Source organism: Alnus glutinosa, chromosome 7 (genome assembly GCF_958979055.1).
Source record: "Alnus glutinosa chromosome 7, dhAlnGlut1.1, whole genome shotgun sequence".
Classification (NCBI taxonomy): Eukaryota; Viridiplantae; Streptophyta; class Magnoliopsida; order Fagales; family Betulaceae; genus Alnus; species Alnus glutinosa.
This window is the reverse complement of record NC_084892.1, coordinates 7749306-7764727: the sequence shown is the minus strand read 5'-3', so window position 1 is coordinate 7764727 and position 15422 is coordinate 7749306. Positions and strand designations below refer to the sequence as shown.

Sequence of the window (15422 nt, the reverse complement as noted above, 5' to 3'; positions counted from 1 at the left end):
AAGAGGGCCCAACCGGGTTCGAACCGGTGACCTCTTGATCTGCAGTCAAATGCTCTACCACTGAGCTATGGACCCCTCTTGTTCTCATGTATCCCTAACATTGTCTTCTTTCGATAAGACATATTAAAACAGAAATTGTCTGCTACTCTCTCTTGTTTACTACTGAAAAATGCTAGCAGTACAGTTTAAATACGCCTAGCTTGCTTACCCGCTTATGTCTGAATCCGACGTGGCAGTATTACGTCAAATCCAAAATATATATTCCCAACCTCTTTTTTGGGTAGCCAACTATGTCCTTCAAGGTAAAGGAGTGGTTGGTCACCCACACCAAACGCCAGGGGTATTCTCGATTAATCTTACGTGGTGGTTGAGGTGGCATCGATCAAGAGAGGATTTCTGCAAGTTTTTTGATTGACATAACAGTGCCACATCGGTGTATAATTGTAGGGACAAAGCCAGGATTCTTATTGTTTGGGACAAAACATGAATGTGAAATATTTTAAGATAAATTGTCAAAATATGGATGGAAAATATATTAAGATTGAAGATTAAATTAATGTATAATAATAATAATAATAATAAAACTAATATGCATTAAGTGTTAAGAAAATATAAGCAAAATATTATAAACAAAATAATTGTTTCTTGATATATTTCAATTTTTGATTTAATTACCTATCAAAATAGAATCGGACGTTCTTTTAAATCCCGAAAACTATCTATGATTGAATGTATACTAAATCTCGCAGCAATTTATCTTTCGATGTACAACATCAAAGAATTAGTCATAAACTCATATTGAATTTTGTTGTGAAGCTTAGTTTTGAATATATTTTTAGTTAAAATGCTCGTTATGTTGTTACGATAGAAAAATGAATAGTAAGCACAAATACAATAATTCGTTAAACAAGTTGGTAGACAATTATTCTCCTTGTCCTTATAAATCGTAGGCACAATTCAAAAACATATTTGGCAATCCCTAAAAATATGAATATTGATCTACATTATGCTCATAATGTTTACATTCTATTTTCAATTGTTAGTTTTCATGATCGGTAAAGTCTAAGAGATAAAACTTGGTTACAACCCGAATATCATCCATTCTAGTGTAAATTTAGACCAAATGCATATGGAACCAAAATTTTGTATATAGGTTATATGAGACCATGTTTGTTTGCATACTTTATTTTTTGGATTGCTTTTTAAAGGGTCATGAGCTATGAAAGAGTAGGGAATGAATCAAATGAAATGAAGGGGAACTAGTTAATTGTAAAATAAGGGACAAAATGTTTTATAACTAACCGATTCATCTTCATTTCAAATGAAATGGAGAGGATTCGTTTGCGGAATAGTAAGGATGCAACATAAGAGTGTAAGGAAAGAGTACGTAAGTGCTAGGTATGGGGAGCAATAGCATTACTCTTTAGTATTTCGTAATGAGATATGATACGTTTACAATTTCTATATAACTTTTGTATAACTTAAACAATTTTTTTTAAAAAAAAAAATCAATAATTGAATATGTAATACGCAAACGTAGAAAATAGATTCAATGGTTAAGTTGTTAGAGTTATATAGAAATCGTAAACATGTGATTTCTCTTTGGCAATGCATCATGTGCATATGCTTACCAAATTATCTTGCCCGATGTAGCCACGCGGGAAGCGTTGTAACTAGGTGTATAGGACACGTGTGATTGAGTAGGTGTGGCTAGCAATTGCACACCCTGTTTTGTATGAATTAAAGGCAGGATTTTTTTAAAAAAAAAAAAGAAAAAAAAGAAAAAAAAAAAAGGCAGGATTAGTAGTGGTTGTTTTCCTTGGTAAACGAAAGGGGAAAACACATGCGACCTGTGAATCGACTTTTGATGTGTCACAAGGCTGCTGTTATTGCATTCACTATCCACTTCACCTACCATTATCTAATCTAATCCCAAAGGGGGTACAGATGGTACAGTTGCAATAAAGATTTGTTGCTGCCAACCCAATAAATTGTGAACTTCACTCTCCACATTTCATCCCTCTCATCTATTGTCTAAATCTACTCGTGAAGTATTTTAACTGATTTTTTTTTTTATTTTGTTTTATTTATTTTAGAAAAAATTTTACTTACACCCCTAATTCCTGGAGTATAAGTAGTTTTGTAATTTAAAATTTTGCAATGTCAGTATATCATGTTTCAACTCTTTTTAATTTCACAATTCTTTTTTTATATCACATTATGAACGTAAATTCAAAAATGAAGAAAAAAGCCTTTTGAAATGATTTATTTTTTGTTACCTTAATAACATATCATATTTTTAATATGTATCATTTTTCACACCGTTCGATGCATTTTTTTACACCGTTCAATGTAAAAAACGGCTGAAAAATTCATATAATTTGAGAATTTAAAATTTCTTTAAAATTATAGGGAATCTTAATCCACTGCAAAACCACTTATACTTCCGAAAGTGGAAGTGAAGTTTTTACTTAAAATACGTCACGTAATTAATGTGAAATGAAAATATAATAAATGAGTGTGAAGAGGCAACATTACCAATTATGTGCGACAGTCAAAGATGGACAATGGGACCCTTTTTTTTTTTTTTTCTTTTTTTTTTCTTTGGGTCCAGAAGGTGTTAATCAATGCTCACCAAAAAGTTCCTTTTAAAAAAAAAACACAAAAAAAATGCTCACTAAAAAGCACTTTTGGAACTTTGAAGTAGTTGTCCTTTGTTTTTTCTTCAACCGTGTCTGAGAAAGACTTTGTGAAAAGTTGAAGGTATCGTCATCTTTTCCAAAAGCACTCGCCACTCAACATACACGCATGTATTTCAGCACTAGCACCGCTTGATATATAATTCGTCTTTCTTCCATTATTTTCACTTTTTCTAAATAAAAAAAAAAAAAAAAAAAAAATCAACTTTAAAATATTTAAATTTTTTTCATTTTTTATATCACATTAATTATTTTTTTTATTACTATTCAAATAAAAAAAATACTTTTCCATACAAAAAATTACAAACATTTTTTTAAGTTTTAAATCACATTTTATTACTATTAAAAAAAAATTACTCCTAAAAAAATGCTTGCTTTTGATACTCAATTCAACCGAGCCAATGTTTCCAATCAAAATCTTTTGAAATGTCGTCTCTTTCCTTGATCTTACTTGATCACCGTGTGAATAAGTAGATATGTACCAAAAAAGTGCAACAAAACAGAGTGAAAATCTTGGCCATCAGCCTTTTAGTCTGCAGAAATCCATTTCGATGAAGATATCTCAGTTATGGGGAAAAGAATATTCCCACTAGACAATCTAGACAGACACCTCTCAAGTCGCATTTGTCTTTCACACTTGATGTTTTCTTGAACATCAGTTCACACTTCATAGTACTATCATCTGCAAATCTTTCAACCATGCAATTATAGATGGGAAAATTTGGGAATAATCCTATCCCGATTGCGGCCGTTGAAAATAATCGTATTCCAAGTTAAGTTAGGGTAATTGTCTCAAACCGGATCCGATAAAGACTCTTTGAAGAATCTAGTCAACAGTTCAAAAACTCCAAACAGTTTTAGATTATGTGGGAGTAAAAATTTAATTCAGGTTTGACTACGTGTCTTTGTCTATAAATAGGCCTATACCCCAAGTATAAGCGAAAGACTGAATATTTTATGTATATAGCATACTTTTTTTTTAGAAACTGACATAAGCATCAGAGCAAGACCATCTGGAAGGATTTCTTTATTTTAATTGTTTTGCAATATTCTTGGCAAGCGTAAAAAAATCAAAGAATGCGCCGTTCACACGGTACCAAAAATTGACCTAGACTAGAAAAGAAATATTCGTTATAGATGAAAAGAAATACTTATATACTACTGATAAGTAAATATAATGGCAATGTACAAAGGCCATTTTCCCTTTCCCAAGGCAGCAGCAATGCCACATCAAAAAGCTTCAACCTAGACAATGTCATTTATCAGACGCTTATGCCGGTGGTAATGCTTCTCAATAAAAACTTTTGAAGCCCCTTCTATAGTTTTACGCCATGTCTGCAAAATTTAGAGAGGAAGAAGAAAGAAGTTAAATGAGGTAAAGGAAAGAACAATGACATGACATCACTACAAGGTAATGTCCTTCTATAGCACATGCTCGGAGCGACACAACCTAGACGGTAAGAACTGCAGGTGTTCTCTTATGTCTAATTAAGTCATAATCTGATCAAGTTCCATCATGGCATGAGTGAAACCCAAGACGTCTAATACTAATAAGATTGGGGATTTTCATTTCGGAAATCGAACTCTCATCCTTTTGTATGTCCAATAACTTTGAAAATTTTCTTAAATACTTCTTTTGTTGAATATTTACTACCCGAACTATAGCAAGTATTAGCAGCTATAAACTTGTAGTTATACCATGAACAATTAAATTGTTGTTAGGGGTAGTACAATTTTTACTATAAAGTTATTTACAAATCAATGTGGCGGTTCATATTAATTGGTGAAATAATTAAATAAAAAATCTAGCTTACCAATTATCATCTATATTACGTGACATTCGTGTAGATTATTGCGTGAATTTATAAGGGTTGTAGTCAAGATTTCCCAGCATAAAATAATCCTTTATAATAATAAAGCTTAATTAGGCTGGAACCAACTTTCAGCAAAAACGAAAATTTCCACAGAAAATGTCTATTGATAATGGTACAAAGTTAATCTTAGCATATTTTTTAAAGAAGGTCAAATGAAAGGAATGACCTACGACAACACAATAAGGCTTCACTTGTAATTTTTGATTTTTTATTACTTTTGAAATAAGGTATTTAAACTTTAAAATGTGTCAATTTAGTGTATACATCTTCAATTTTTTTTAACTTCAACTATCCGTTAGAAATTTTTTCGTTAAATTCTCTCAAAATTCTCAAAATACCATTATTTTTTTATTTTTAAAAAAATTATAAAAAAAAATAAAAGATTCAGGCATGAGTATTTTTGCAAATTCCGTTAAATTGTTACCAACACCTAAATTCTAACAATTTTTTTTTTCCCTAAAAAAAATGAGGGGTATTTTGAGAATTTTGACTGAATTTGATGGAAAATTCTACCGAATAGTTAAAATTGAAAAAAAAAAATGAAAGATGAATACTTTAAATTGACACGTTTTAAAGTTTGGATACTTCATTTCAAAAGTAACGAAAGATCAGGAGTTATAAGTAAAGTTCTTCTATATATATTTTACATAAGGTAGATTCGTTAAAACCCCAATATAAGGTTAAATTTTGGCTATTGGCTTGAGTGCAAAGGCCGAACATCCTAATCATGCTATTGGATTAATTGATTAACAAGACAATTCTACAATCTTTCATCATTTTAATTGAAACCGATGTGATTCCTTCCAAGCAATTCATGGAATATCAACAAATGACTTTCTAAAACCACAATTGGATATGTATTCTGTTATTTGGTTGTCCTAATTTAGACGGTCGAGGCTCACTTGTTTGAGATGTAGAACCCACCTTTTCGGGATAGGTAGGCTCTACAATTTCTATTCAACTTTTGTAAAATTCGAACAATCTAATAACGGAGAATCCGGATTAAGAGCAATTAAATAAAAATAAAATAGCATCTAAAAAATTATAAACAAACCACAAATAAAAAAATAAAATAGCATCTAAAGAATAATCTCACCTTCTCGATGGTTCCCAAGAGGGACTTGTTCTTGATATCCCTTGCCCTGAACTGTGAGCTCCCAATGCCAAGTTGCCTAAGCAATGCAGACCTCCTTGTGGCGGCCAGAGGAAGAAGCGACCTCCTCTCCGACAACCTGGTGCTACCATTCGATGGGCTCTCACATTGATCACCGTCTCTTACTATCCTGCTCCTAATTTTCTGGCGCTTGGACACCCTTAACAACTCCTTCCTCGCCGGTGCCTCGTCGGCGGAATCCGAACCCAGTTCTGCAAACTTACTGAGCAACTCATCTGAGGACTTCTTGTTCACATGTTGAACGTTGGCAGCGCTAGCAGAGTCCATTATAGAAAGAGAGAGAGAAATGGTAGTGCGAGTGTAGAGAGTGAGCAAGACTAATACCATGGGTTTGCGTCTTATTATGTGGAAAATATTGGACCGTTGGGAAGGCAAATGATTTGAATAATTAGAATGGGGAAAATATAGCCGTTGGGAAGAGCACAGGACTTAAACAGCTATTATCGCCGAATGGCGCCTACCGCCCATGTTGTTGCTGACACTAACACATGCTGGATCTGCTTGGACTTTGGGCCGCAAGATGGTTTACGGGTTTTGGAAAGTCATTTGTTTTATTTTTCACGTGTAGTACGAGGAATATGGTTGGAAAAACAATACATTTATGTCCCGTTTGTCTCTATGCGAAATATTTTTAACGAAATAATTTTTTTGAGAATATTTTTTTGACATTTGCCTCGTAAAAAAAAGTCACCAATAGCATAAAACGAAATCTGACAACTGCCGCCGGAATTCGGTGACGTTCGGCAGCCATCGTCAAATTCCAGCAAACCAGATTACGACCGGAATCTGGCCAAAATGGCCGGATTCCAGCCAATTTCGGCTGAATCTAGCCTAATTTGGCCAAAATCCAGCAAAAAATTTCAGATTCCGGCTTGTGCCGCCGAATTCCGACAATCAAATATCAAAATTCGAGAATCTTCAACGGTAGATTCGAACTACCAACAAACTTCAATGCCCAGCAGTGGCAGATTCCCACAAATGTGCATACAAGAATGAAGAGTTTAAATTCATAAAACAATTTACAATTTTTAAAACTTTAAATCGTTTTCTAAAAATTAAAAAGATTTTTAAGGTCAAACTGAAAATAATTTTCATTGACCATTATTTTCGACCTCACCAGACACAAAAAAAATGCCAAAAACATTTTCCATAAAAAATTTTACACGAAACGAACGAAGTATTAATGCAGAATTCATGAAAAAGATTTCTAGAATCATTGGCGGACAAAAACATGAATGTATCCTATGCTACAACGTACGATGGTATATACTAAGATACACGAACAGGCCAAAAATATAAAGGAAACCCTACAATATTTTACAAAAGATAACGAAATTAGAAATGGGTAAGGGGAAGAAAATCGTTCGGTCATGAACTTCAGAGATCCAACTCCTTGGCTTTCACTGTGAGGGTTCCACAAAGATGGTTGCATCCAGAAGTTAACCTTGTAAGAACCTGTGAGGTATTGGATAGAGAACGTTAACAGCTAACAAAACAATTTAGATTTGCAGATTTTTTCTGTCCATGGTAATCATGTTAACAAATTAAGGGGAGATTGATAGGAAGAAGGTCAAAATGTTTAAATTGGTAGAAGGTCAAAAGATTTAAGATGGCAGAATTTCCACATTGGCTAGGAATAGAATTGAAATGGAGAGAAGCCTTTTTATGGTTGAAATTTTATTATATTTTATTCAACGGTGTACATGATGTTATATGAAAAATATGTTGCTAAGTTATTTAAAAAATTTAAATGGTGTGGCATCATATAAACCATGAAATAAAACAAAATAAAATCTTGACTGTAAAATGACTCTTCTCTATTTCACTTGCACCGAGGAGGATCCTTGTCCGGCTACTTGACAGTCAAACACGATTACGGGGGGTATTTACAGGAGAGAAATGTCTATTTTCCTTAGACTTCATCATACCCAATTTGAGAGAATTGCAAGGACCAATTTGTTGTTCTCTAGAAATGTCTTCTTCAAATATGGAAGAATAACTAAAAAAAGAAGCAAAAATTTTCTGAGACATTTTTATGTATGGCTGTATAAATATATATTAGACTCCAGTCAATTTTCACTAATTCCTGAATTAGTTTTCTTCTTTTCTTGAGTTTCTCACTGTCATTAACATGTATGCTTTGAAAAAATAATGTGAGACAAGCACAAACAAACACTTGCTTACTGTAGATATGTAGGATTTCCTTTCACCCACAAGGTTACAAGCCCCAATCAGCTATAAGCAGCTTTATAAGTCTGGTAACCTTCAGTTATGTGTCAAATTACAAAATTGGATAGAAGAACATTGATTTATATCATCATTAAAAAACTAGCCCATGTGGTTCAATGCCCCTTATCAGGTCACTTATGACATTTTCCATCAAACCATTATATTAGAAGAAACATGAAGGATTGCGATGTGCTTTGATAATAAAAATCTAGTAACAACATTATTCATAATTATGAGAATGAATCAAAATTAAACTTTTAGTACATCTACAGCTCTAAATACAAATAAAACATCATACCATGTGCTTATGAGCAGAATTCAGTCCCAAAACTAAGAGTGTGGCATTCAAGATTTCTCAAGTTCAGCTGCAAAACGGGAATATTATTGATGTAAGCATGTATGCACAATATTACCATATGAAGCCTTCTAATCACAAATTGAGATCATGCAATTCAAGCAAAACTGTAAGTAAAGAAGAACCTCGGTTTCCCAACGTAATTTTGAAAGCCACTAATAATTCATTGACATTTGATATACTGTTAATATTAGTTAAACATACTAATATCCTGGAGAAGATGATACCTATAGTGTAAGGCATAATTTCAGATCACATCAATTAATCAGCCCTCTAATATTTTAAGCAGTATTACACGCATAACATAGGCTCAGTCAAAGAAGCATGGATGTATGACAAAAAGAGACACACCTAGCTCATAGGTTGAACTATTAAAATGCTTCTATCTTGCAAAATGGATTGACATCAAGCACAAGTTCCATTTCTCTTTTTGTCTTTGAAGTGTTTTTATCTTTACATTATGGAAGGGATTAAAGGCATTGAATGATCAGAAGAGACAATACAAATTCACATGCGCATGCATGCATATGAGTCTACATGTTTAAAGCTTCTAGTCTAGTGCTAGGCCACTGAAAATTTTCAGCACCCTGATACTGATATAAAAGCTTACCACAACAGCAACTCCAGTCTCACAGAATTTAGGAATGCATATGAGTCTTACCAACTGCCCTTCTGATCCTGCGCTTGGAAGTTACGAGCAAAGTTAATATTTAATGGATTTTTTTCCCAGGGGCTTGAAAAGTAACATAGTAGTAAATGGTAATGATTTAGTTGTTAATTATGAGTTGAATACAAGTTACCCTTTATTAAGTCAGTTTTGAATTTATCCTGATTTCCGACAAAGTAAACATGAGGACAGCTCTCAATGAAGAAAGGATCCCTGTCCGTGAAAGGATAACACCCTGGAAAATAATAGCAACATGAATGCTAATTTAGCTATACAAACAGAAACTCATGCACAATCTCATGAAAAGTTCAAATTTTCAAATTCAATCAATCAATTCTCCTGATTTCTTCAGTGAATAATTTTGTCTTTTTTCAAATTAGTCATTGTTCAGCCTATAAAAATTATTGGAGCCAAGCAACCAAACGACCAAGCATATTATACGAGTAAAAGAATAAACATGTAGCAGAATGTATTCTAGATATACCAAGAGTATTAGGTGCTGTTGGCGCCAAATGCCTCCACCTTAATGTCCTTTCCATGAATGCAATTTTATCCTTTGCCTCTGAATACTTCTCAAGATCATCAACATTCTGACCTGATGTTCCAAGAAATCTGAAAACACAGCATGTCATTTTTTTTTTGGATGTGGGGGGGGGGGGGGGGGGGGGGGGGGGGGGGGGGTTGTGGGTGGTTGGGGGAAGGGGTGCTTTATTACCAAACCATGACCAATACCTGATATTGTCAAGCTCAAAGCAATGAGGATTGGTACAAGACCTAAAAGTGTTATAAGCTGAAGACCCAGGGAAAAGGCATCTATGCAATGACTGAAAAGAAAATACATAAGAAACAAATCAATTGATGCAGATGATAGTAATGTATATATGCTTTCAAGGGCATAGAATAAACCTGCTGAGGTAAGGAGAAGTTAGCCGGATCATTTGGTCCTGGCATGATATCTAAAGGCAAACTTGCAGCAATCTAGGAATAAGTGAATATATAAGAAACTCCATTCACAACGAGGTGACAGAAAAGGAGCTAACTTAGCAGTCAAACTACTGATAAGAACCTGTGTCAGTAAGATATCTAGCTCTTTAACTGGTTCAGACAGCCTTGATTGATCCTTAGAAGCTAAATTCTGCATATATTGAATAAAACAACCATTAAGGAGAATGAAATAATGGATTATTGTCGTGTATCAAAGAATCTTAGAATGATTAGAGCTTTCATTCTTGACCATTTTAGAAACAAAACTGAGAAATCCTGGATTTCGTTCTTTAGTCTTATCAAAATAAGTTAGAAGACATTTTCAAGGATACATAACTAATTTATCAATTCATATGCAAGACATTTCTTCTGCAAGTTATCAAGCAACTAAATCTCTAGAATAACACTTCTGGTGACAAAAATGACAGACAAAGACAAAGGCCATAACCAGGGATGAACATGTCAAAGTAGGGTCTTAGGAGGAGAGATCCTGTCCTAAACTTCAACATTTTTTAAGAAGCCACGCAAAGACTGACAGAAGAAAAAAAGAGAAAAGGAAAAACGCCAAAGGACAAATCAAACCAGCCTTTCCTAAGGTTTTTATGATATAATTCTAACACGCTTTTAGGTCTTGCTACAAACATTAATTTTTTTTTTTGATAGGTAATCAAAGAAATATATAAAAAGCGTAAGGCGCCCCTAAGCATACAAGAAGTATACAAAGGAAACCAAACACGAGCAAGCAAAAAATATTAAAAAAAAAAAAAAACAAAACAAAACAGAAGATAAAACCCTACAAACAGCCGAGACACCAAGACCCATATTATTATGATATGGCCATCTAATTTTTATTTTCCTCTAAACTGTTTAGTGGACCTACTAGTCAATTTTAACTAAAATAGAAAATTATATGAAAACCTTGCGAAGAAAGATAGGTGAAAGTCTATGCAGAAATTGCAGAAATACCACAGTACCAGAAATCATGAGGTGGATAACTGCTACTTTAAAAAACCCAGAAAAGAGGTCATTGTTTATTTTTCTCCCAAAAACAATTAAATTAAAAATCATAGTCATAATTCAAGCACATATACTAGAATCTATTGTTTCTAACAATCACAATAACAAAGATATTAACAGAAAGCACGGTAGAAAGTGATTATTACAGAACAGAATCATAGAAAGTGAAAATGTTGAAGCTTACCCATAGAAGAAACCAAAAATAATAAACGTATTACCTGTCCATTAAGAAGGCCACTAGGAATTTCAATAGAATTCCCTGCAACTACAATATGGACTATTTCTGCCGCAATGCTTTGTTCCTGTTCAGTTGATAATTCTATGAAATTAGCCATTTACGACAGTTTGTCACTTAAAAAGCAAGCAACAATCAACCAAAAAGCAACCAGCATAAAGCTTGAAGGAAAATACAAAATGAACCTTCTCATCTTTATTAATCCCCACCCCCCCCCCCCCCCAAAAAAAAAAAAAGAACCTTCTCATCTCCTAAATGTCCTGTTATATGATCAACAAGAAGCTGAAACTGGAGAGGATTAGAAGTGCTGCTCCCAACACTTAACCCCGACACAAAGACGACATACTTGTCTTCTCCTGTACATTCAAAATTAATGAAATCAATGCAAAGCTTAGAGAAAAGGATGTGCTAACTCTGCAGATACAATTCAGATAACTTCAATTAGGAACACAATAGAAGGGGATGTTCATGCGTGTACTAGCCAAATTTAGTCAGGTATATGTGGGTTCCAAGTTCCAACTATATATATACCTGCACAAACTTCCGCCAATGCTATCAAAATTCCCATTTCGTCGAAGTAACCAATAGTAAAACATATTCCAAGCAACGTACTCAAATAATGATAAAAGTCAAAAGAGACTAGTTTCTCGTAATATAACATAAGGAGCAAAAGGCCTAAATATCACTTCCAAGTAAACAGAAATAACACACATTATAGGAAAATTTAAGATGGAAAAGAAAATACAAGTTAAACGATTGCTTTTAAGTTCCACAAGATGGTGCACTTAGATGATTTATTTTATAGATGATGGCTATTATTAACAAATGTATGAGTTTGATTAAAATCACTATTAAAAACCCCGATCATTCTCTTCTGCCCTCAAATTCTTAGTGGATTTTTCTTGTATAACGAATAACTAACACAAAGTAATGCCTGTTTATATATTTGATCTTTGATGCATAATGCACAATAGTTCCATGATTTTATTTGCTTTTATTATTTCAGAAGGATGTGTCTGACCGACATACAAGTCACCAACACAAATAATTTACTTAAAGGTAGAAATATAAAGAAGAAAAAGGGAGGAAGGTAAATCAGATCATACTTGGTTTAAGGGGAAGCTCTATCTGGGGTGCTAGGCCAGCTTCTAGGACATCTTCCACCAAGAAGTCACCAGCTCCAGTTTCCTTTCCATGCAAAGCAACAACAATGCCTATCGCATGTATCATGTTAATGCAAATAAACATGCTTTAGAAAGATAATGATGGTAAAAGTTTTTAGTCCAACACATCGTATTTTTTAAAGAAAAAAAAAAAATCAAGCTCAAATTTTATAGAAAGTTCAGAAAATGAGAATAAACAGTAGATCCCTCAATGCTATTCCTAAACACAAATAAGTAGAGAGGTCAAAATTGCATTAAGAACTTGATAATGCATTACACATAGTTTGATCATAACCATCCAATCATTGTACTCCTAGATCAAGTAGAAGTATATGATGATTTCAGAGAACATTCAACAGAAGCTGCATTCATTAGGCTAGCAATAAGGAGCATTCAATGGTAGTAAATACAATAGACTTCATAAGTTAAGCCCCACATAGATTGACTCCACCAAGAAGCGAACCTGAATTCTAGAAAACTGACCCAAATGCAACTAAAGATGAAATAAAGCACACTGGGTCTAAGAAGCTTAAGCAATTCATTTCCATACAAAATGTGGTTTTCTTCTTCCCATTTTTTCTCAACTTAAAAACAAACTAGTGAACTAACATCAGATCCTGACAAGAATTTTCTTAGTTTCGTGGAATATGTTTTTAATGACACAAACCTGTTACATATATGGATGGTAAGAGCACACTCCCAGCAAGCTTAACTCTTCCACTGTCATCTTCTAAAACCAGTTTATCATCTGGGTGCATAAAATTATGAGGCTTGACAAGTGGAGCCGCAGATCTCTGCAGATTGCAATTAAAAGCTTTTGCTTCTAAAACTCCAATCTCAATCATGAAAAAAGAAAGATATAAAATATAACTAATTTATTGACAACCATAATACCTCCTTGGAGTACTCATCAAGAACGCAAGGTTTGAGTTTCATGTGCTTGTACAAAGTTCCAACAATGACACATTCCTTGCCCTCTTCCAATTCCAAAACTGTGCAAACTGCAACCCAACAAAACCAAAGACATAGCTAAATTACTCCTTGTTTTATCTAATTAGTACCTTGTCAAACCTCACAAACAACCAATTTGAGATTATGGACTTAGTACCAGATCAGAACCTAAAGAACAAATTCTCATATGCCCCCAGAAAATGAACAATAAACCCTTGGCCTCGATTCTCACCTGATAAATGTTAGCTACTGTGAGCCAACGAACCCGGTAAGCAAAAAGTGGGTGTTAGGATCCTATATTTCCTAATACCCTAAGACTTCAATAATTTTTCAATCACAAATTCCCCTCTCGAAAACACAATATTTTTGAGGAGGGTGGTGCTCTCTTGAGCCCACAGGAGTCTTTGGGGTGGAGTTGTGGAAGAATATCACGAAAAGGTGGGATAAACTTTCCAGCTTTACTAGTTTTGAGGTGGGGGATGGGTCCAGGATTAGCTTCTGGCGGGACCAGTGGTGTGGGGAATGACTCTAAAGGTAGCTTTTCTGGTTTTAGATGGTCTTACATGTGAGAAGGACGCCTCTATTGCAAATAAATTAGATTTTTTGGATTCCAACCAGTGAAATGTGAGCTTCACTAGAGCGGCACATGATTGGGAGGTTGATGGCTTTGCCTCTTTTTTTCAGGTATTGCATTCCAGTAAAGTGAGAAGAGGATGTGTAGATAACCTGTGGTGGAATCCTTCCAAAAGAGGTTTATTCAAGGTTAAATTCTTATAGAGCTCTTTGGCTTCTTTGGCTTCTTTTGGTGTTAATGGAAAGAAATGATAGAAATTTTGAGGATAGGGAGAGGTTTATAGGGGATATTATTTCTATGTTCTTTGAAATTTTGTATCCTTGGACGGCGGCGTATGTGTCTCTTCTGTCGATTAGTTTTAGTGATTTTCTTTTTCGTTTTGCTCTTTCTAGTTAGGTTGCTCATTTTACATACTTCATGTGTGCTTAGTGGCACTGGTATTATTACTTAATAAAATAAAATAAAATAAACACACGCGCGCGCGCACACACAATATTTCACCAAATAATCCAAAACTTCATGATTTATAACTACAAAACCCAAAATTATCAGCCACAAAAGTGCCAATTAAACAGTAACTTCCAAGTCATCATATATCAAATTCAGAACCAACTAGCACTCCCAAATTCCATACGCTGACATTAACCACATATGACATAACACATCTATTACTAATAAAACCCAACAAGGGTTATTAAAACAAAACCTAAACCCTCACAAGTCACAAGATGCCCAAACCTAAACCCTAAATTTCAGTCTTAATAAAAACCTAAAACCCCGAGTCAAAGTAACAATGTACGTTATTGAAATAAAAAATTAAAACAAGAGAGTACCCAGAATGCCAAAATGAACAAAAAGGTAAGAAACCAACTTTGATTGCACAAAAATTATAAATTTCCGGAAGATTTAGAAGCAAAAGTTACCGGGTAAATGGGGTTTCAAATTGGGAACGAGGGAACGGAGAAGGGTTCGCATCACGTGGAGACGAGCAAAGTAAATCTGGCTGTACTGCTGGCCCCTGTACGTCTCCTTCTGAATCTGAAACTGCTCGTCCTGTAATCAACAATGCCAAACTCAAAATCGCAAAATAATAATAATAATTTGTCAAAACCGTCATCGAATATAAGAAAATCTACGGAACAGTCTGGGTTATTTGAAACCAAAGAATAGCCACGAGGGGCTGGAGATTTAAGAACCATTGTAGTTGGCCTAGGTAAGACTTCATTTTCTTTTTGTTTTTTCCACGGTTTCTCAGCAACCAAACGGAAGGCAAGGTTGGAAGTACTGAGATAGGAGTTAAAATTGAGTAAAACAAAAAGAGGAGGGTGTTTACTAGGGAGGTATAGGTAGCTTGTTTTCTCCGGAGACTCCTCTCTGACTCCATTTCCATGGCCTCCATGGCGGGAAACCAGAAAGTATACCAAAATTCACTACTTGCTCATCAGCAAAGCTCTATAGCCTCTGTATGTACTTACTAAGATTTATTACAACAAGGGTATA

General features: G+C 34.3%; 2 protein-coding genes and 1 non-coding gene across 3 annotated transcripts; all 3 read right to left on the bottom strand.

The window, feature by feature from the left end:
* Positions 1-3: 3 nt before the first annotated feature.
* Positions 4-75, bottom strand: TRNAC-GCA (transfer RNA cysteine (anticodon GCA)). The gene has a single exon. It is a non-coding gene; the product is annotated as a tRNA-Cys (tRNA).
* Positions 76-3813: 3738 nt separating this feature from the next.
* Positions 3814-6078, bottom strand: LOC133874166 (uncharacterized). Its single transcript, XM_062312014.1, has 2 exons — positions 5670-6078; positions 3814-4034 (listed from the first exon to the last, which is right to left on the bottom strand). Exons 1-2 carry the CDS (start codon positions 6072-6074, stop codon positions 3945-3947), a joined length of 495 nt encoding a protein of 164 aa, XP_062167998.1. The 5' UTR covers positions 6075-6078; the 3' UTR covers positions 3814-3944.
* An 801-nt stretch (positions 6079-6879) lies between these two features.
* On the bottom strand, positions 6880-15412 carry LOC133873481 (DNA polymerase delta small subunit). Its single transcript, XM_062311180.1, has 15 exons — positions 15256-15412; positions 14846-14975; positions 13292-13398; positions 13065-13191; positions 12341-12448; positions 11475-11590; positions 11218-11301; positions 10065-10133; positions 9905-9976; positions 9731-9822; positions 9483-9610; positions 9132-9233; positions 8942-9009; positions 8275-8341; positions 6880-7202 (listed from the first exon to the last, which is right to left on the bottom strand). Exons 1-14 carry the CDS (start codon positions 15319-15321, stop codon positions 8282-8284), a joined length of 1329 nt encoding a protein of 442 aa, XP_062167164.1. The 5' UTR covers positions 15322-15412; the 3' UTR covers positions 6880-7202; positions 8275-8281.
* Positions 15413-15422: the final 10 nt, after the last annotated feature.

Excerpts from the sequence above, each read along its gene's own strand:
- LOC133874166 (XM_062312014.1), bottom strand. The coding sequence starts at position 6,074 with ATGGTATTAGTCTTGCTCACTCTCTACACTCGCACTACCATTTCTCTC. Across the intron at positions 4,035-5,669 it reads TCTTGGGAACCATCGAGAAG|ACATGGCGTAAAACTATAGA; the intron begins GTGAGATTATTC and ends TAAATTTTGCAG.
- LOC133873481 (XM_062311180.1), bottom strand. The coding sequence starts at position 15,321 with ATGGAGGCCATGGAAATGGAGTCAGAGAGGAGTCTCCGGAGAAAACAA. Across the intron at positions 14,976-15,255 it reads AAGCTACCTATACCTCCCTA|GACGAGCAGTTTCAGATTCA; the intron begins GTAAACACCCTC and ends TGTTGATTACAG. Across the intron at positions 11,302-11,474 it reads GACATTTAGGAGATGAGAAG|GAACAAAGCATTGCGGCAGA; the intron begins GTTCTTTTTTTT and ends TCAACTGAACAG.